Below are 20,335 nucleotides of genomic sequence, written 5' to 3' on the forward strand. Positions count from 1 at the left end.
AATTGTAAAGTATCAATAGAGTGAGATTGCAAACAATTTGCCCCCCTGAAGATTCTACTCAATCCTTCCCCACATGGAGTATTTAATTCCAGTTTTGCTTACTTTAAACTGAACGGAATTTTTGTACCAAATTAGGACAACTAAGTCCTTCCACGCAGAAAACTACTGAGCTCACTGAATATTTTTCTGTCGGGGTGCCAAACCATACAGCAATCATCCTGAGGATATGGATAGAAGAAACGTTGCTCTGCACAGTAATTCCATATAGGAATCACTATTGATTACAGCAAGGCTACTTTATGGGTAGTGGTAAATTATGAGGTTTCTCTTGTAAGTGAGAACATTGATTTACATGAGTAATGCAAAGGCTCACACGTAAACTGAACTCAAACTTTAACTGTCAGCCGTAACACATCTATTTATACCACAGATCTGTGCTTAGCTACTTATATTTAATTACAATCAGTTGTGGTGCCTCCATTTTCTCTGTTTACCCAGAGAGTCACATTTCTGAGGTCAAATGGAATGACAGTTATACTGTAGTTATTTGAAAACATGCTTACTTGTACATTCTGCCCGTATTTGAGGACTGAATTTCTGCAGAAGAGAGGATGGATATGATTCATCAATCCTTCCTTACATGAATACAATTTCACACACATCAGTTTCAGTCAGGGCATGTCTGTGCTGCACAACACCGTGCTGTGGAGAGATACCCAGAGCAGCTCAAAAGGAGCCAGCTTGGGCAACTGAAAGCAGTTTAACCACATTGCTTAATGCTGCACACTGTCTAATTTACCCTGGTTTTTAGCAAAGTAAATTAGCTTTGACAAAGCACTGCACAAATAGGCTATCCTGCTCCCAGCTCATGAGCCAGCTTTGGCACCAATTTCTATGTTGGACTTACTGTGCAGTACAGCACAGCACAGCTAGTAGTAGGTGTAAAAGACTGCTTGCATTAAAATGTGCAGATTCAGATCCTCAAATTTTATTCTGCACTTATTCATTTTAATGGCATAAAACATTTTTAATTCTTGAATGCCACTGCTTAAAATTCAGTGATAGTACTGAACCAGAACATTGAAACACTACAATAAATGAATCACTAAAACGCAGCAGTTTAGGCTTGCCATGGTTAAATATGCTTTTATTATTCATTTTATTTATTTCTTGTCAGCAGTAAAAGACTGCTAATTGGTAGTAGATTTATTCAGACTCTCAAGCCTAATTTCCAATGACCTTTGGCATCCTTGTTTCCAGTGTGAAGGGCTTTACCAAAATCCTAACAGATCACAAACCTTTCACACTGAAATCTCAGAAGAAAAATGTCATTAATAGAACTAAAGTATGTTTTAGAATGTCACAGGACCTACATTTTTTAAAAAGACTCTGGAAAAATGAAGTTTCATTGCCTGCATTCTGACAGTACTGTTGATAGACCAAATCTTTCCTCCCATGAAATCAATGACAGAAATCCATCGATGACAATGGGTGCAGATACTCGCCATATACAGTTTTCCAGCAGGGACAGAATCCTTTTTCATCTCTCAGAAATGATTTCGAACTTCCTAGTAAGACAGTCTTTTGGCATCATAATCAGCAACTTTTTCACTACCAAAGCAGTACATGCTAACTTGATATTCCAGGAAAAAATGACGCTCAAACTATTCAATGTTATTCTTCCCAAATCTAAACAGAGCACATATACATGCATTTTGAAAAAGTGGCCTGCTTCAGCCCCCAAATTTTACATTCAGAGTTGAAGGTGTGCTGAAAATCAACAGCTCTTGTAATAAGCTGAAATATTAATTTATGCATAAATTGGATAGAAAAGTAAGAGTTTTTAAAACTAGATCATTTTAATCTCTATCTCTGCTTGAGCTAAAATATAAAGAAAAAAGAGCTACATGCAATTTCTTCTACAATAAAATAACTAACTACCTAACTGTGGCAGAGCTCCATATCCTCTAGAAGAACCTCAATGAACCTAAGTTTAAATTAACATACTTGAATGTATACAGTTATTACCAGAAAAAGAAATGGAAAAAATCAGAGGAAAAATGTACCCATATGGAGGACTCTAATATCCATGGCACAGATCTTGAGAACAATACCAGAAAATTGGCTGAATTAACTGTATCAGAATGTACACTATGCAAGAAGACATGTATATGCAACACGCATTTCTGCTTGTCTCAATAAAAATAATTTTGATAAAAAAGAAACTTTCCTCCCCAAACTGAAGTTCTACTGTAAAATTATTTGGAATGGAGTTATAATCCCTGTTCTCATCCATGCAGGACTCAATTTTCATCCAAGTTGAGTGAAGATGTCATATTCATCAAACATATTCTCTGAACTTAGAATTGGTTTTTTATTTTGCTTTGTTTAATAGCTCACACAGTGCAATCACTACGAAGCAGAAATTTAGATAAATACATTATTTTTCTACCAGGAACTGGATTAATGCTCAACCTTGCAACATCCAACTGTTGCTCCATATTAATTTTACAGCCAATTGCTGCTCAAACCCTGTAGCAATTTGGCTTTATTCTGACCTCCACTCCTCTCACAATTTCACATTTTCCCTTATAATGTTACAGTACCACCATAAATGATAGAAGCAGTCTCTTCAAAACCAGTGATTGCTCCAAGGTGCTTGAATTTCTGCCTTGAAATGACCTACAAAGAAGAGAAAATGCTCTGATGTCAGTCTTGGCTTTCTTTCTGATTATATAACAGGGGAAAAATGATACATTATTTTTTACTTTTATTTTTATGTTAGTTTTGTAAAAACTATGCAGGGAATTATCCAGAATTACTATTGGTGATTACCTAAGGAATGAAATGGGGCTACCAGAGTAATAACTGGGAGCTGAATAACTAGGAAATATTTTAACCTTTTCTCTAACTAGGCAGTGAATTTTTGTGTTCATATTTGCACCTCGTGTAAGAATCTGCTCTTGAAGAAACAAGTCAAACTCTCTCTTCCAATTAATATCCCCACATTACAGTCCAAAATACTTTCCACCAATAACTCTCATTTTTTTTCTCTAGGAAAAGAAATTCATATCTGGCGACTACTTATGACATTCTATTTCTAATTTTAAAACAATCTCCTTTTCACACTCCCACCACAAAACAAACAGCCCAATCATTTTTTCCCTTTTCCTCGTGAAAAAGGAGGCAATTTATAGAACCTACTAAGAAAGCAAAAGGCATTTGAGCACGTCAGTAGCATTCACTTGGAAGAGTTTTGTGTTTGAAAGCAAAAATCACTGTTTTATGTTCAAAAGCCAAAATCTCTGTCCTCAATATGGTAAGATACACACTATCTGCAGTATTGCTTTTAATATCAAATTATTGCAAATGTTTAGCACCAGAAGCTAAACCTAAGAAGTGTAGCTAGCAATTTTTCTGCATGCATTTAAAAATCTCAATTTTTATTTGCCAAAAAGCTGAATTCCCTTCAAAATTACAAAGGTGTGAAGTGTTTCTGGATAACCAAACCTAGAGTAATTTTCAGGGTTGTCACTTAGTCCATCACACTGTTTTGGATACATATTCTTGCTTTGATTTTGTTTTGCTTTGTTTTGTTTTAATTGAATCTCTACTGCTTTGGAGAAAAGTATCACTGCTAAAGTTCAATTAATTTTTACAGTATGAATTAAAATGCCTGGTTTACACTGAAGCTTTAAAAGGCTGCTATGTCCTTCTGATTGATGCACAGAAACAGTATTAACTTTGTAGTTATAACCCACTCACAAAGCCAATTCAACTCACCAATGAGCAAGTTTTAAATTCCAACTGTTAAAATCAGCATTTTAAAACAATCCAAATTTATTAATATACTTAGAAAAACCTATTCAGAATACTTTTTCTCCAAAACTTTCTCTTTCAACAGTATTAGAAACACTTTTTTTTTTTGCAGAAATTTAAAGGCAAAATATTACATGAAAAGGGATTAAAATTGATGATGCGAAAAGATAATGTATGGAATAAAAAGTCAAAGCTTTGAACACAATTATTCCTCACTAAAGTATAACAAACCCAGGAAAAATAACCAAAGTTTCACTGAAGTGACATACCACCATCTTAAGGCTCCTGATAACCTTATCTGATTTTTTCCAATGCTGCAAAGAAAACAAATGAAATTGCTGCAAGTTTCAAAAACACAGTCTTCTAACCTAATATTCCAAATATTACTATGACCAAATTATAGTCACCTAGTTATTACACCAGATTGATTTTTTTTTCAAATTATACTCAAAAATCTTCCAAAATTCTGGGTAATAGTAAACAGAAATTAACAAAAGGGAATAAATGACCATCTGCAAATAGAGAGAAGTCTAGTAACACAGTTCATATTCTGAAATATTATATTTTTTATTGATAGAAACTGATTAAATCACATCCAATCTTGGACTGTAAAACATGGATCCCATCTGGAAGCCATTTCTAAAAAAGAACAGCAGAATCTCTGTTATTGTCATTGTTCAGAAAACAACTGTGCAGAAATTGCCAATCTATCACTCATTACCCAAAATATTGTCCTTCCTTACTTTCTTTGAAGATTTTTGAGTAACTCTTTCTTGCCAGACACCCATGCACACCCTTGCACACCTCTGCCCCTTGCAGGAAGGCCCATTTGAAAAGTGGCCTTTTCTGTTTCTTAACTTCTAGGCTCAAGAGAGTTTATTGTGCAAAAAAATACTCACTACAAATAATCTGCCTATTTTTAAAGCAGTAATTACTCAGAAAACAAGACCTAAGTAGGAGATCAAAACACAGAAATAAGAGACTGTAAAAAATCAGTAGTCCTTTTCTTTTTAAAGATCAGGTTATAAGCATTGTTTTCCATAAAATCTTGCTTAAAGAAAAGACATCAAGAGATTCATCATGTCCTATGTTTCATCTTACATTCTCATGTACATCACCTCTTGAGCTGAAACCCTGCCTTTCCATAAAGCACTAGCCTGCAATTAAAAAAAAATAACCCAAACACACAAAAAACCTCCAAAACAAAACAACAAACAACAATAGATGATCAGAAATTAAGACGCACGAAAATGTTTGTTAAGAACTCCAGGCACTTAAATGGTGCCTCTGTACAGATACCAAATGAAATAAAAGCATTGTTAAACCCTTTACATTAAAACAGTAGGATTTCAATTTGTTTAGTAAAGGCAAAAAAATATGTAAAATTTGCAGGAAAGGCATGAACAGTAAAAATTAACTGATGAATATTATATTGTTTTCTGCTGATATTCAGCCTGTCTGACCATGAAGCTGATTAGCCAAACTACTATTTACCAGAAGGACTACCTGGTATGATCAACCTTTTTACTTACAAGCCTCTACAATTTTTTTTTTTTTACAATGGGTGTTACTGATCTGCTTTAACAGTAATAATTTACACCCTCCTCTATAAGAATGTGAGGAAAAATACACATGAAAAATTGCTTGCACATTCTGGCTGCAACTTTTAGATTGTAAAAACAATTTCCAATTGCCTTACTCTCCATGTTAACAAATTCTTCATATTCCCCATTTCTTTGTGCCAGTAAGAAATGATCTCATCTTTTATAACTGGTAAACATCTCACCTACTGTTTTATAAAATGTCTTTTACGTTCAAAATGTAAAAATAACAGAGAAAAAAACCACTCCTACATAAATGTACTACTAGTAGTTTACAGAATTAGCCAAACATGGTGCAAATGCCATCTCTGGGTGGATGCAGTTCCTGAGTGAGCTGTTTTTGAGAACACATTGCAGCTTTATTGCCTGGAATGTTTTGCACACTGGTTTTGGGGCACCAAGAGAGTACTTTCATATTTCTATAAGTGATTACTTAACATTTTAGCTTTCAGGAAAAATTTTCTTCCAAGATATTCATTTATACTCTTGTGCTAGGCAAATGAGGGAGTACCTAAGTACTTATTTTTCAGTGATAGCTGAGGTAAGAAGGCAAGATTCCTTGTTATCCAGCAATATATGCCTGGACATAACCAAGGGAATAAGCCAGAGCTCAATTACCAATGCAGTAACTGCAGTAATAATTTGCTCTAGCTTATACATGCCTGAAAACATGCAAAAAAAACCTACACAGCACAGAGACTACAAGCAGGAATAGAAATTGTTAATATCAATTAATTATTTTCAAAACCACAACTCTCTGTGAAATATGTTTCAAGTTTAATATTAGATTCAAAATCTACTTTGTAAAAGAGGAAGAGGATGGGGACCAAAATATAGACACCACATGCTATAAATATTTCTTTTCTTTAAAAGTGGAATTTGATTTTATGAGAGCAAACTGCAATATTATATGCTCAAATCTTGAAGAAAGCTGCAAACTCATCTGCTGGAAATAAAAGTAGTGGATTAAAAATTGGTTGACTTATTCAATTACAAGGTGACAACAATCCCCAAATGTGAAAACCAAATGTAATCCTAGAATGTAGTAGTTGACAAGCTTCCAAAAGAGATGAAGGCTTTTAATGGCATTGTAATAGAACTTGGTGAAAGGATATTTAGAAACAGTGTCAAATCTATTTTATAAAAAAAGCTCAGATTGGAACACCGGGCAATAAGGGATACTAAGATGGTAAAAGAAATTAAGTCTGAGTCTAGAGGAACTGAACTTGTTTAGCCAAACAAAGTTAAGCATAGGAGAAAATATTCTAAATCAGAAAATGGGTGTAAAATCTGTGGAGGAAAAGTAGCTGTTGAAAATAAGGTAAAGAACCAACATTCGTATAAGAAAATAATATACAAAAAATTGTCATACAAATTGAGATCATAAATTAAATCAGATGGTTTCTAGGCTTTAGTAGAGTTAGAGCACTCTTCCTAGGAGAACTGCTACACTACAAACTGCCACAAAGAAAAAAGTGGAAAGCCTCTGATTCTTGAGCATCCACAGGCATTGCTTCTGCTACCAGATCCCAGTAGCATTCCTCACTGCTGGCTTGCAGAATCTGTTCTGCTTTTTCATTTTCTGACTTACCTGTTCCCGCAGAAAGTTCCACTGGTAACTAAACCTGAGCTAGTTACCAAAGTTCCTTTTATGGCCAGTGGAAGTGCACAGCCTTTGAGGACACACCATCCCATTTCTCTCTGCCATTGAAATATCTTTTCTTCCTGCAGTTCAGTGGAAGAGAGTGATCTCATTTAGGAATTCTATTTCTTACTCCACCGACTTCTTGCTTAAAATACTCAGCTCTGTGTGAAAACTCACTGTCTTCACTCCCCACCACCCATGGCAGGGATACTTTTATTCCCTTTCACATTTTGTTTCTTGTACCTTCTGCCCTCAAAATCAATTTTTAAAGAGTCATTACTTCAGTGAAATGAAGAAATTTAATTCCTTCTGGAAATGCATTCACACACAGTATTCCATAAAGAAAAAAAATTGCATTAAGTCTTTAACAAGGTTTTTAACTAAAAAATTCTCCTTCGGTTTCACCTAATAAAATTAGTAATTTTCTATCTTCTTTAAGTTAAACAAGTAAAACAAGAAAAGCCAGTGCTATTCTTAAACCATTAGTGCGCAAACTGCATGTATACAGTTACTGTATACATAGTTACTGCTTGAAAGTTTCGGTAAGTCAAATCTATATGGACAATCATCTCTGGGGAAAAAATGTATTAATCCCATACTGTTATTCTTTAAGATACACCCTGCATACATTCCTTGTTATTAGAAGTTTCTCACCTGTCTGATTTCTCAGTTGCTAAAATAAGTCTTGCTATGTTGTTTCTGTGGTGTTGGAAGCTGGGTACTTCTGCTGGACTGTTCTTGAAAGGATTATTTTTTTTCCTGTGCCTTCACAAGGACATATATTCTGGAGTGCTGGCCAGAGCTTCCTAACTACAGTCAGTGTACAGCAGGTAGCCATCCCTTCCTAAGTCAAATCTTAGCCAAATTTTTATCATCTGATGGGGATTTTGATGGAGACAAATAACAGAACTAGAGAGGTTACAGGTGGGAAGTCAGAGAATATAATCGTTTTTGACTCAGTGATACGAAAGATGAGACAATACATGATGTGTTCAGTAGGAACTTTGTAATAAAAATTTATCCACAGCAATGGCTCATTCAGCAACATATGATTGATAACAGAATTTGGGGAATAGTGTAGATTTCCGTTCTGTGTATGGGGCTGTCTGTTTGTGCGTGCACAGTGCTGTGTTGTCCTCAGTATATGAAAGGACTTTATTCACTAGCACTGACCATACCTATTTCCTTCACTTCCTTCAAGAAACACAAATTATACACTTCCTTTAACAATAAGCATTTCAAGCACGATCTGTTACACTGCCTCAAGAACTAAAAGTAGTCAATCTGAACCTTTATTAACGAAAGGTGTTTTCTTGTAACCGCTGACAGCCAGGGGAAGGTTTAAGCTGTACCGGCTAAAATCCAAGCTAGAAACCGTTCGGTGGTCTTCCTTTGAGCTCTGGTGCAAGGTGACTCTAGTTCCTGCATTATTTAACTCTGCACCGAAAGCACACAGCCTGTTTGCGGGCTCAGATGTCGCTCCCGTTGCCCTGCCCTGCCCTCCGTGCGGACCGGGCCGCTCCCGCTGTCCCGGTAACCGGCCCGTCCCCAGGGCAACGCGCCGGCCATGGCGGGGCGCGGCGCGGCGGGCCCGGCCTGAGGTGAGGGCGGCGTGCGGGGCGGGTTGTGTGTGACCTCCGGGCTCCGCTGTGCCCCTGCCCCGGGCCCTCGGCTCCGGCTCCCTCCCGCCCGCACCCCGAGCCTGCCCGCGCTCCCCACACGGCCGAGGGGCTGCGCCCCTGTCCGCCACTGGGGAGAGCGCCTGGGGGCCCGGGGCCGTGCCTGCCCTCAGGCACAGGGGCTCTTAACGGGGCAGCCTCTTGCTGCAGCCTGGTCTCGGCCCTGCCGGAATTCCTTACAGCCGCGGGAATTAAGATGAAATAACCAGTGTTTGCACCTCCCCATTTCTTTAAAATTTGCGAGTTATCCCCCATCCCCTCTTCAGGGTTTTAAATTAATTAAAGAATCTAAGATAGGTTTGTTTCAAATCGTGGCAGCCACAGAGCTCGGTTTGGTCATTCTGTGACAGGGTCTCGTGTCCCAGGTGGGCTCCGGTGACACTGGCAGCACCATGGGAGTGACATTGGCGAGAGCGGCTCAGTGGACGGCTGCTGGCTCTGGAACGGGCACACTTGAAATCACCCCTTTGAACGAGTCCCTTTTAAATCAAATCATTAAGTTTGCAGAGGATTTCAGCACCAAGCATCCTCAGGAAGCGGCGTATGTCTTCAGAGAGCCCCTGGAGTGGAAAACGCAGTTGGATTCTTCAGCATTTGGGGAGGGTTATGAGATCAAGTAAGTCTGAATTGCACAGTGTTTTCAAGTGCAAATGGTGAACTTTGAAGAAATATTGTCCTCATTTCATATAAACTAAAGTTTAATGTATTTGGGAGGCTGAAACAGGTGGGAGTTTTGTTGATGTATATTGAAAATTTTGAGCTAAAATGTGTAGAGTGTAAAAATTGCTTTTTGAGAGTTTGAAACGATTCTGTCTTGTTTGTGTTGCAGACCTGTTTAGCCAGCAATCTATACAGCATGCCCTGTCTATTCCCAAGATTTTTACAACGTGTCTAACAATGACTAGATGTGTCATTTCTCTTGGTGACAGGAGTTGCTCCTGTTTGGTGGGTTGACCTTGGCTGGTTACCAAATGCCCAGTAAACTGCTTCCCCTCCAACACTGGATGAGGGAGAAAAATACAATGAAAGGCCCATGGGTTGAGATTAGGATAGGGAGAGATCACTCACCAGTTATTGTCATCCACAAGCCAGACTCGAGTCATAGAAATTAATTTCACCTACTACCAATCAAACATCAGAGTAGGATAATGAGAAAAAAAAAATCTTAAAACCTTCTACCTTCCTCCCAAACTCAACTTCAGTCCTGATTTTCTCTACTTCTTTACCCTGAGTGGCACAAGGGGACAGGGAATGAAGGTTGAGGTCAGTTCATTCCATGTTTTTGGCTGTCATTTTTTCCTCCTTGCACTCTTCTGCTCCATCACGAGGTCCCTCCCCCAGACAGTCCTTTACAAAATTTGTCACTATGAGTGTTTCCCAGTGGCTGAATGTCTTCACAACCTGCTCCAATTGTCCCTTCCATGGTGTGCAGTCCATCAGGAACAGGCTGCTCCAGTGTGGGTGTTCCTCAGGTCTCAAGTCCTGCCAGCAAACCTGCTCCATCATGGTCTCCTTTCTCTGTAGGTCCATAGATCCTTCCAGGAGTCTGCTCCAGTGTGGGCTTCCCATGGAGTCACAGTCTCCTTTGGACCTACCTATCTGCTGATGTGCTGTGAATAAATTGGTTTACCTTAGAAGTTTTCTGAAACACAGTTTAAAGAAATTGTAAATCATGCATTATGTGATGCTTGAATAACATTCAAGAGTCTCCCCATTCAAGTTCTTATTTTAAAAAGATATAATTTAATTTTTCTAGTGAAGCAACTGTTCAGTCTGAAGCCAAACATAAAGATGGCCAACCATTGCTTGTCCTCTCAGCATCAACTCTCAGAGTTCGCAGTTTTGACCAGCTGTCCCGTTTGCTACGAATTGCTATGGAAAAAAAGTTAAAGGAAGCACAGGCATGCCTTGAAGGTTTTCTTTCTTTGTTTTTTCATCTCTTTCTTAAGAAGTATATGTCTTCTTTAAATCATGTTTATGAAATGTCCATAAAGGAAGGTATGCCTTCATTGTAAGTATATGAGGTGTTAATTCATGAAGGTGGCTAAAAGTGCTGATCCCAGAATGTAATAGAGTTGCTATTTTTTCTTTTATTTACACAGAAATTAATAACCCAGAAATTTGGAATAAAGTTAAAATAAAACTGTTGAATCTTATATACAAATTCGTTTATACTGAGTAATATCCCAGCTATTGCAACAGACAATAGGCTTAAGTTATGGAAGAAAAAAAGAATGTTTTATTTGAGGTTAATAACAGGTTTCCTTATGTATGTAGTTTAATATTTCTTTAAAGTGTTACATACTTTAAAGATAGCCAAAAAAATAATATGCTTACAGCATTCTTACCTGTACAAGATTCACTGTGAGCACTTCCAAATTCTTTCTAACAATGGCTTAAAAATACAGGTATGAGTCATCCTCAAGTCCTAGATTTTCAAAGACTCTTGATATGGTAAACTGGGCCTCCTTGCCCTAACTGGAGGTAGAAAAAAATCGGTGATATTCTTTGATAATGTTAGTAGAAATTGCGTCTGCCTTAGTGAAATATAAATGCTGATATTGGATCAAGTTTCAGAGCCATCTAATCATGGGTCCTGTCACTGATCAACCATGAATATTAGGAAAAAATAATATGGACAGTGTATCATGCAGAGACATTCACAGATGCATGGGACTTCATTTGCAGGGAGAGAGCAAAATGTTTTTGTAAAACACATTGATATGCAGTTATGTCACTGTTTACCAAGAAGAACAGCTGGCATAGCTGGGCAAGTAATGGGGCCATTGGGAATGCTGCTAGAAAAGCTTAAAGATGTTCTTAACACTAAATTGTATTTCCAAAATGATCAGTTTTCCATGAGTTAAGCTCATTGATTTCCTGTTTTGGAATTCAGCCAGATATATTTTTGGATAAAAGGGCTGTTGATAAGGGAACTATTTAATATTCACCCCTTTGTTGAATTAATCTTAATCTTTGCTTTGAAAAGCAAAGTTTTGATAGAAACTTTTTGTTTGTTAAGAAAAAAAAATATTTTTGTTCTTAAAGTTTTTATAGTCTTAACAGTACATTTAAATTACTGTAGAGTGATGTGAAAGAATACATCACACAGTAATGTTTGATGAATAGCTGTGCACATTATAAACTTTTTATTGTAAATTAATAGTCTCAAAGTCACTGAGCAATTGAAATAAAAGAGTTTGTCTTACCTGATCATTTTAAACAAAGCAGCACATGACACAATTCTCTTTCATGTTTACAGCTAACAGAGATCCTATAGTGAAAATTCTTGGCCCTGAATATGGGACTATTGAAGGAGAAGACACATCCATCTTGCATTTATTTGACAAAGTGAAAAAAGAATCTGATCTTGAAGCAGAATTGAAAATGAAAATCATTCTTCTTCTTCATCAGCTGGATTTGCAACTGCTTAATAGTTCTTTGAAGCAGATTTCACAGTAAGTGCACTTTAAATAGAAGCTAAACATCTCAGCCAGTGCATTTGTTTTGTTTTATTGCTAAATCAGATTGGTTTCAACCCACAACATGTGTTTTTGGTGTGACAAAGAAATTTACTGAAATAACTTTCACTGCTCACTAAGTTAATGAAAAACCATTCTTTTTCTGAAGTTCTTTCTATAGGTGTTGGTATGCAAGTGTGTACCCACAAGTGTGGGGATTTTGTTATGTATCTTTTGCATTTGGTTGGGAAATAAGTCATTTGTACAAACAACAAAGTCACAAAATATTTTCAAGGAACTGTTTACTTCTTGAGGGAGCTTTATTAAGTATTACATTGATTCTGTTTCATAGTTACAAGGACTTTGCATTAAGTATGAAACTAAAATTCTCCTAACCTATAGATAAAATTAAGAAGGTGGAAGATAACCCATTTTCATACTTTTGTTGCTTCTATTAAGACAATGTAAAGGAAAAAAAATTGTGCAATATTCTCTTCAATTCCTTGAGTGCATCCTTTTGGGTGAATATATATTGGACCATTTTCTATTAATTGCAGAGATGTAAGACTAAATCCAGCTGCTGTCAATAATGAAGTGAATCTTCTCAGAAATTTCTCTGGGCAAGGAGAAGATACTGTACTGGAATCACTTGAATATACATCAGGTACAAATCTGATCATATCTCACATTTACATAGACCTTGATTAAAGTACTTGAATTCTGTGTGAATTTTTCTGAATTTATTTCAATAATACATTTGAAGTGTTTATTTCTACCTTAAAGTTTTTATGTGAAAAAAAAAAGTATTTTCCAATATACAGTTACTCAGCCTTTACACAGAGAAATAATCTCCCAATTATAAGAATATTTTCAATGGAAATAGAGGAAGAGAAATGAGTCCCTGATCCTGAATAGTGCTAAGCACAGTTACAGGTCTTGGTTGTATTGAGCCATGGGTCACAGAGTTTTGAATGATTAATACTTAACAATATGAATTCTTAAAAGCAAAGTTTTGTTTTTGAAATTTGGTTTGCATATGTGTAATATTAATCATCAGGCATAACTATTAAAATGTTTCTAAACTGCATATTAACACTAATGCTAATCGATTGCAGATTACATATTCTCTAATGGATGCCGAGCTCCTCCCTGGAGACAAGTGCATGGAGAAATTTGCTATTTAGTCATCAAACCACATGACACTGATCCTTTGTATATCACTTGCAGCACAGCAGGAGTGTTTTTAAATGGAGTAAGTAATAATAAAGGATACCATTGAGTAATGAATATTTTTATGTGCTGGAATCAAAACTCAGTCATGTTTAGGGTAGTTGTATTAGGGCTGTAAGACCAGCAGAGCTAATGTTTTGGTACAGAAGGAAAAGCCACAGTCATAAATGTATGCTAGTTTTCCCATATGTTTTAAGTGCTTTTTCTATAATTCTTGGGGTGTATTCTGCACTCAATGCTAGCAGTGTTTGATAACAGTTCTTCACACTTTCCCTATTTAAAGGTACTGTGGGACTCGATGCCTCTCTAGTGCCTCTTTGCTCTTGATCTGAGGTGCAGTGTTATTATGTAGGGCTAGTAGAACTTCCTTTGGTCTTTTTATAAATGATAAGCAGTTCCTTCTTCTTTCAGCATATGCTTTTTAGAAATTACTTCTCTCTTTTCTCCTTCTTTTCATGTTGACTACCTTCTTCCTCTCTGATGCATTTTGTTTAGACCCTTATATGTATTAAGTGGTGACCAGAGCTCTTACATTCATTTTGAGGAGAGACTGGTGTCCATCCGGCATAACTCTGTAAATTGATCTCCTAAGAGTTAAAAAACCAGGAAAATTTTGACTTGGCACATTTTTAATGGATGAAGCTCATAAAGCTCAGGAGCTGGGTCACATTATTTTCTGGGCCTTTTAGACATCTGCCATACTGCATGGGAAGCTCATAATTCCTTGATTGTTTGCCATAAGCCATACATTTTTTCAGTGGAACTACACAGGGTACAGTTAGCTGATGGTTATTGCCTGCAAAATCCTGTGTAAGGTCTTGGTGATATGTTGGGGTCCAAGGAGATGATCCATGCATCTTTATGAAGTTGGTAAACTCTGCTGAGCATGAGACTTCTTTATCTAATTCATTACAATATGACCTTGGTGCTGTTTTTCACTATTTTATGATGCAGATTAAATTACCTGTGTAAGGCATAACTATTAACAATTTTAAATGTATTCTTTTTTTAAGGGTCAGCTAAAGGGTAAAGATATTGACTATGAAAGAAAAAGTGATCTATATAAAGACATAATCACATTTTTAAGGGAGAGATCACCTAGATTTGTAGAGAATATGGCTAAACAGGTATGTATTTATTGATACTTGGTGCACTTCTTTGTGCAAGTGTACACTGGTAAGAATTGCTTTGTAAACCTGGCTGAACGTTTATGTTTTTTATCAAAGATAAATCTATGATTAAATAAAGATTTTTAAAGACTGGATTGCTTTTTAAAATTACTGTTTCTTTCAGTTTCTAAAAAATATATTTATTTTGTGAATAGCAAGTAGTGTACACCATTTCATGTGTTGTTCTGTCATACTTTTTGGTGGGGTTTGGTCCAATATGTGAGGTCAGCTTCTAGTTTTGCATGAAATGTTTTGTCTGTTTTCTGGTCCTGTTCTTTATGGAGCAGTGGAAATGTTAAAGTAGGAAAATGTGATATCTGTATGGAAAAGGTCAGCTTTTTATTACAATATTTTCCTGCGATGAAAACCACTTAAATTTTTATTTTCATTTTTTGTAAACCAAACATAAATAATTGCCCAACTTTTTTTATGAGAACTGCCTGATTTAAATATCAGAGCTGAGAGTTAAGTATCCAGCTTACACAGTTTGTCTTGCTTCAGACACTGTAAAATGCAAGTGATTTGGCTTTTATTTAGAGCTCTGTACTAGCTAGAATCACACAGTACCAATACAATTTTAGTTGCTTCGTTGTTCCTGATAAAATTGGGTTTTTTTTAGATTTCCAGTGTGGTTTTAACAGATAAGTCGGTGGTAAAATTCCAAAACCTGTCAAGAGTTTCATTGTGGTTATTTATATGCAGTTTTAATTATTGCAAGAAAGAAGTAACTAATAGCAAAATTTCCTTATCCTTTAGTTCTGATTTTCTGGGATGTAGGGCTGATATTTCTTTTTTTGCCATATAGATATTTGACAGTTTTGAAAGAACAGAGCATTCCAAGTCATACACATAAATACAGTTGCTTATATTAATGTTATTGGAATTAGATTTGTGAGTTGTTCTATTTGAAAGGGTATTAAGTTCCAAAGTTTTTTATTTATCTCATAAGCAATTTTTTTTTTTTAATGTTTCACCTACATATTGGTTTACACTTCATAAATAGGACAACATATGAATGTTTTTAGACATTGGTTTAATTTATTTTCAGTGATTTGGCTTCATTTGATGATCATGAGAGGTAAAATATGGTAACATTTTGCCATTTTTTCTGATCTAATCCTAAATGCAAATATAGAATAATGTTACTATTGATATTAACATGCCTTCATTTACTAGTTTTCTGCCCTTATGAATATATTGTAAGTTTTAAAGTTACACTTAATAAGGTACACTTATTAAATAACAGCAAATAAACAGAATTTGTTATGTTTTCCTTCAATTTTCATGTAAATCATTATTTCCTGGCTGTGTAAATAGGTTTATGCAGAAGAGTATAATTATACCTTTTAAATAAAGTTTAAGAATTTCATATAATCTTGCCTTGCTGAAGCACTGGTTCAGTACATTCTGCTTTCTACAACTAGAATTTAAACAAATTTATATTGTAGAGCTGCAGAGCCTTTGTACCTGAGGGAAACCCTTCTCTGCTCTACAACTATGAAATGCAGAGAAATGCTGTGTTTCCAACTTTGCCTAAATGAAGTAAAATATGAGTAGAAATAGTTTTGATTTATTTTCTGAGAAGAGGAGAGCTTCAAAAAGCTCATTACATACACATATATTGCAAAACCAATTAACTTCTATAATATCTGCCTAGCCTTGTTTAAGCTAACATTCAGAATTGCTGTGTTGGCATATAATGGTGTAGCAAGAATACTTTTAAAAGTATGTTTAACTGATCAAGCTTCAGCACCAATTCCCCTGTGATTTATCTAGTTTATCATGTGCTAAATTGTCTTGTCTAGAGTACATTTTCAGAATGAGAGCATTAGCATGAGTTAGTTTGGAATTAGACACTTGAGTTGGCAAGGCTTCAACAGCCGATTCTCATCAGGGACCAGTTGAAAACAGACCCTGCTGTGACAGTCTCCTTCAAACTGCTGTGAATCAGGCACACAAAAGAATGTCTTCACCTATCTGCTACTGACAGCTGCAATAACAATAATAATAATAAGTAACCATCATATGTTGACTTTCCTGTAAAAATTGAATGTGTTCCAGTAGAGACTAAGAGATGACAACAGTCCTCTCTGTTCTGTGTATTATTGATCAGCCATGGTGCTAGACACTGACAGCTGAAGGATTGGTAGGTGCCACTCAACTCCATTCATATATGTGACTTGTTCAACAGTGTTTTGTCCTGAGAGACAGAAGATGAAAAAAATTAAATGGAATGTGTTTATATTAATTCTAAACTATATCAAATTAAATTACTTGGAACTGAAGTCTAGCAGTTTATGATAGCCTGTTTTCAGTTTTATGTTCATTACTTTCTTCGTGGGAATTTTTTGTAAATCCTTTATGCAGGAAAGTAGTTTTTATGTAGATGATCCATTGGAAGCAGAATGGCTGACTTTGCAATTCTAAATCTTAAAACTCATTTGGACCTAGATTCTATCTATGAAAGTGCTTGTGTCACAGATTTTTGACATATTAGAGATCAAACAGCCCCAAATATTCAGGAATATTCTGGAAGTTCCAAATTTATCAACTTAATTTACTTTAAAAACTTCAATTTGCACACGATAACTGCTAATTTCCAAATTAATGTTTTGTTCTTTTAAAGAAAATATGATTTTGTGCTTAGAATGTAGCTCTACATTTAATGCATACAATGTTTAAGCACGGAGCCCTAGAATTGTGCTTATAACTTAATGTTTTGATATTCATTATTCCTATAGCAATGAGTGACAAACCATGTCTCCTTTTATTAGGGATATCACTTTTCTAAAGAACCAGCACACAAGAAGAATTATCAGCATGTGGAAGATGCTGAGATTTCTGACCAGTCCCAAAGCTTTTATGATTTTACAGAAAATAGGAGAAGAGGAAAAGTATGTGGGAGAGGGAAAAGTTCTTCAGCAGGATCCCCTGATGAGAGGTCAAAACTGTGTATGAAGTGGGAGAGCAGTGGGCTTTCTGCTTCCCAAAGATAAGTAGTTATCTTTAAAGTTGAATTTGCCAGTAGATCCCTCTAAACTATGCTAATGATAAGGCTGCATGTTACAGGTTTCTATTATTGTCTTAAGTCAGGAGGAATAAAGCAAAGCTTACTACGTAATAATTTCTAAGGATAAAGTTTGGAGTACCAGAGAGAGTTCTCAAGTTTTTTCTGTCATGTGACAACTTTGATGTTGTTATGTCATTTCCACATCAAGGCAGGGAAGGAACTTGCAATCATCTGCAGTAATGGTCCTCCAGGACTGTGATATCATCTCTTTTTTTGGTGTAAAATGCCTTTAAATCAAGATTGATTAGAAAATCTGATCTAAACCACACTTTCTGAGGGATGTAAAAGAGGTCCAGGATGGAAAACCAGAATGACTCTTCTTACTGCCACTTTGTAATGATTTCGTATTATATGAGCTACTTCTCTAGATCTGCTTAGCAGTGACATTCACTGAGGAGATTATCTCTAAGTTTGAATACCCAAAATAGAATATACATATATTGGATGATGTTAGATTTGTCTTCTGAAATCAGAACTCTCTTTTGAATTCATGTTTTCTGATTTTGTGTTAGTGGAGGAAGAAAAATACCTACAGAAAAGCCTTTCAATGTTATCCTACAACAAATAGTATCTTTCTGAAGTCTACCAATTTAACAAGTTCAAGAAACATTTTAAGAGATTTTAGATGTAACCTATGGTTATAAGTTAAAAGAAATTAGCTTTCCAGAGCAAGAGCTAACCTTTTTCCACAGTTATTGTTAAAGTCTTGATGTCAGGAAATTGAATACTATTATAAGTAATCTCTTTTTTCTTGTGACTGGGATAGAGTGACCAGCTCAGGCTCAAAAAGACATTTTGCTTTCACAACATTGTCATTTAGGGAGGAAAAAAGCATCAGAGATTGTGGCCAGCTAGAGACAGGAGATTTTTTCAATATGAGGAATGTAATATATATTGTATTCAGCATGATTAAAGCTGTGGAACATCTCAGTGTGTGAAAGAACTAGGCAGACCAAAACTGCCTGGAAATAAAATGGCTAGAGGAGAGGAAGAAAGATACAGAAACTCATGTCTGGGGATGGTAAACAGGGAGCAGATAGTCACTGTCTGTTCTAGGACAAAAATAAAGGGCATCAAATGAAAACAAGCCAGAGAGATCAGTTCAGAACAAAGGGAGAGATGTCTTCATGCATCACATAGCGAAGCACTCATGTTCTTTGCCAGAACATAGCAAATTCATCTGTTCATGTGAGTTCAAATAGAAGCCAGAGACATTCATTGAACTCTTCATCCATCCAAAACCTTTAATGCATGGACAGTCAGGAGTTCTCTGAATCATAGTATGCTGAAGAATATTCTGGGAAATATAATTTCTGTGTTCTTTTTTTTTTCATAGTATGCTGAAGAATATTCTGGGAAATATAATTTCTGTATTCTTTTTTTTTTTTTAATAAATCCAAATCCAGTAGGGACAAGGCTCCAAAAAAGAACTTTGAAGAAGAAGGGAAACATAGTACTGTACCTGTGACTACAAAAAAGAAAGCCAGTGGCCAATCTAAAATGGTTAAAATTAAGAAAGCTTCAAAATGGTATGGGTGACTTATTTTTCCTCCCTCATTTTTTTTATTTTCCATATCTACAGTAATTATCTCTATACTTATCATTTGGTAATGTCAGTTGTATTTTTCTAGTTATTAGGCAGTGTTGTCATACCTGTTTGAAATGTGCTTGTCCATATTATGGTTTATAACTATTTGAAATTACTGATTCTGTTTATTTTTAGTAAAGCATCAAGCAGCCTTGAAGATCTTGGTGAAAGTTCCTCAGACACTGATGAAGATGAACAGCCTGTACGTCGTCAGGAAGGAAACACTGATTTGTCAGCAGAATACTGGGGAATTCAGAAACTTGCAAAATATGTAAAAGTAAGCATTGATAAATTGTATAATTATTTTTTTTTTAAAGTTACATTTGAGGAGACCAGAACAGTTCCTTATCCTTTTCACTTTCATTATACTTTAGTGTAGCCCTATGGTATAGTATTTTCAAATCCTGGAACTGTGGACTTTCCTATCATGCACTTTCTTTTTAATCTGCTATTTTTGGCTTATATAGCCCTTTAGATTAAACCATCTGTTCAGTGTTATTTAAAACGTAAGATGGCATAATCTCTTTATTAATTATTGGGTTTCTGTTTTGCTTTTTGTATGAAACTTTCCAAGAGATTTCTTTATGTGGATAATAACTTTCAAGAGTTTTTATTAAAACTGAATAGTTGCCTAAAGTCTTTCATCAACTGTGATTAATGCATGTCTGAAATAATTCTAACATGGTCTTGTGTCTGGATAGATGCTTTAGTGGACAAGAAAATGTATGATAAACAGGCATCTTCTAAAACAAACCAAAAAATGTTTTTACACAGACTTGTTGAAAATCTTTTGGAACCTATAAATATAGATAGTTAGAATTCTGAATATGTCTGAAACAGATCAAAAACCCAACAACCCTTTACTATTCTAGAAAACTCTTAATTACATTTTTCCCTCAGGAGAAGTTCTTTTGCAAGTTTGTACTGGAATTTATGTTCTGTTAAGTTGCTAATAAAAGCGCTGGCTTATTTATTTTTTTGAATGCAACTACAGAGTATGCACATCCGACAGATAAAATGATGGTGCTGGTTTCTGGTGCAGCAGAAAGAGCAAGTCATATGAGGAGCAGCTG

General features: G+C 35.8%; 1 protein-coding gene across 3 annotated transcripts in view; it reads left to right on the forward strand.

Moving 5' to 3' along the window:
* The first annotated feature begins 8,630 nt into the window (after positions 1-8,630).
* The window catches only part of ODAD2 (outer dynein arm docking complex subunit 2), a 71,257-nt gene continuing 59,552 nt past the window's right edge, over positions 8,631-20,335 (forward strand). Inside the window, exons 1-10 of one of the 3 annotated variants that reach the window (XM_079299625.1) lie at positions 8,631-8,666; positions 9,095-9,360; positions 10,501-10,658; positions 12,007-12,202; positions 12,763-12,869; positions 13,321-13,457; positions 14,449-14,562; positions 17,379-17,594; positions 19,079-19,203; positions 19,398-19,539. In XM_079299625.1, coding sequence (XP_079155751.1) covers positions 9,137-9,360; positions 10,501-10,658; positions 12,007-12,202; positions 12,763-12,869; positions 13,321-13,457; positions 14,449-14,562; positions 17,379-17,594; positions 19,079-19,203; positions 19,398-19,539 — 1,419 coding nt within the window. In that variant the 5' untranslated portion in view covers positions 8,631-8,666; positions 9,095-9,136. Of the gene's footprint in view, positions 8,667-9,094; positions 9,361-10,500; positions 10,659-12,006; positions 12,203-12,762; positions 12,870-13,320; positions 13,458-14,448; positions 14,563-17,378; positions 17,595-19,078; positions 19,204-19,397; positions 19,540-20,335 lie in introns of those variants that run through there. The other 2 variants (XM_079299624.1, XM_079299626.1) reach the window with 2 other exon arrangements.

This window comes from Erithacus rubecula, assembly GCF_903797595.1.
Source record: "Erithacus rubecula genome assembly, chromosome: 3".
Lineage (NCBI taxonomy): Eukaryota > Metazoa > Chordata > Aves > Passeriformes > Muscicapidae > Erithacus > Erithacus rubecula.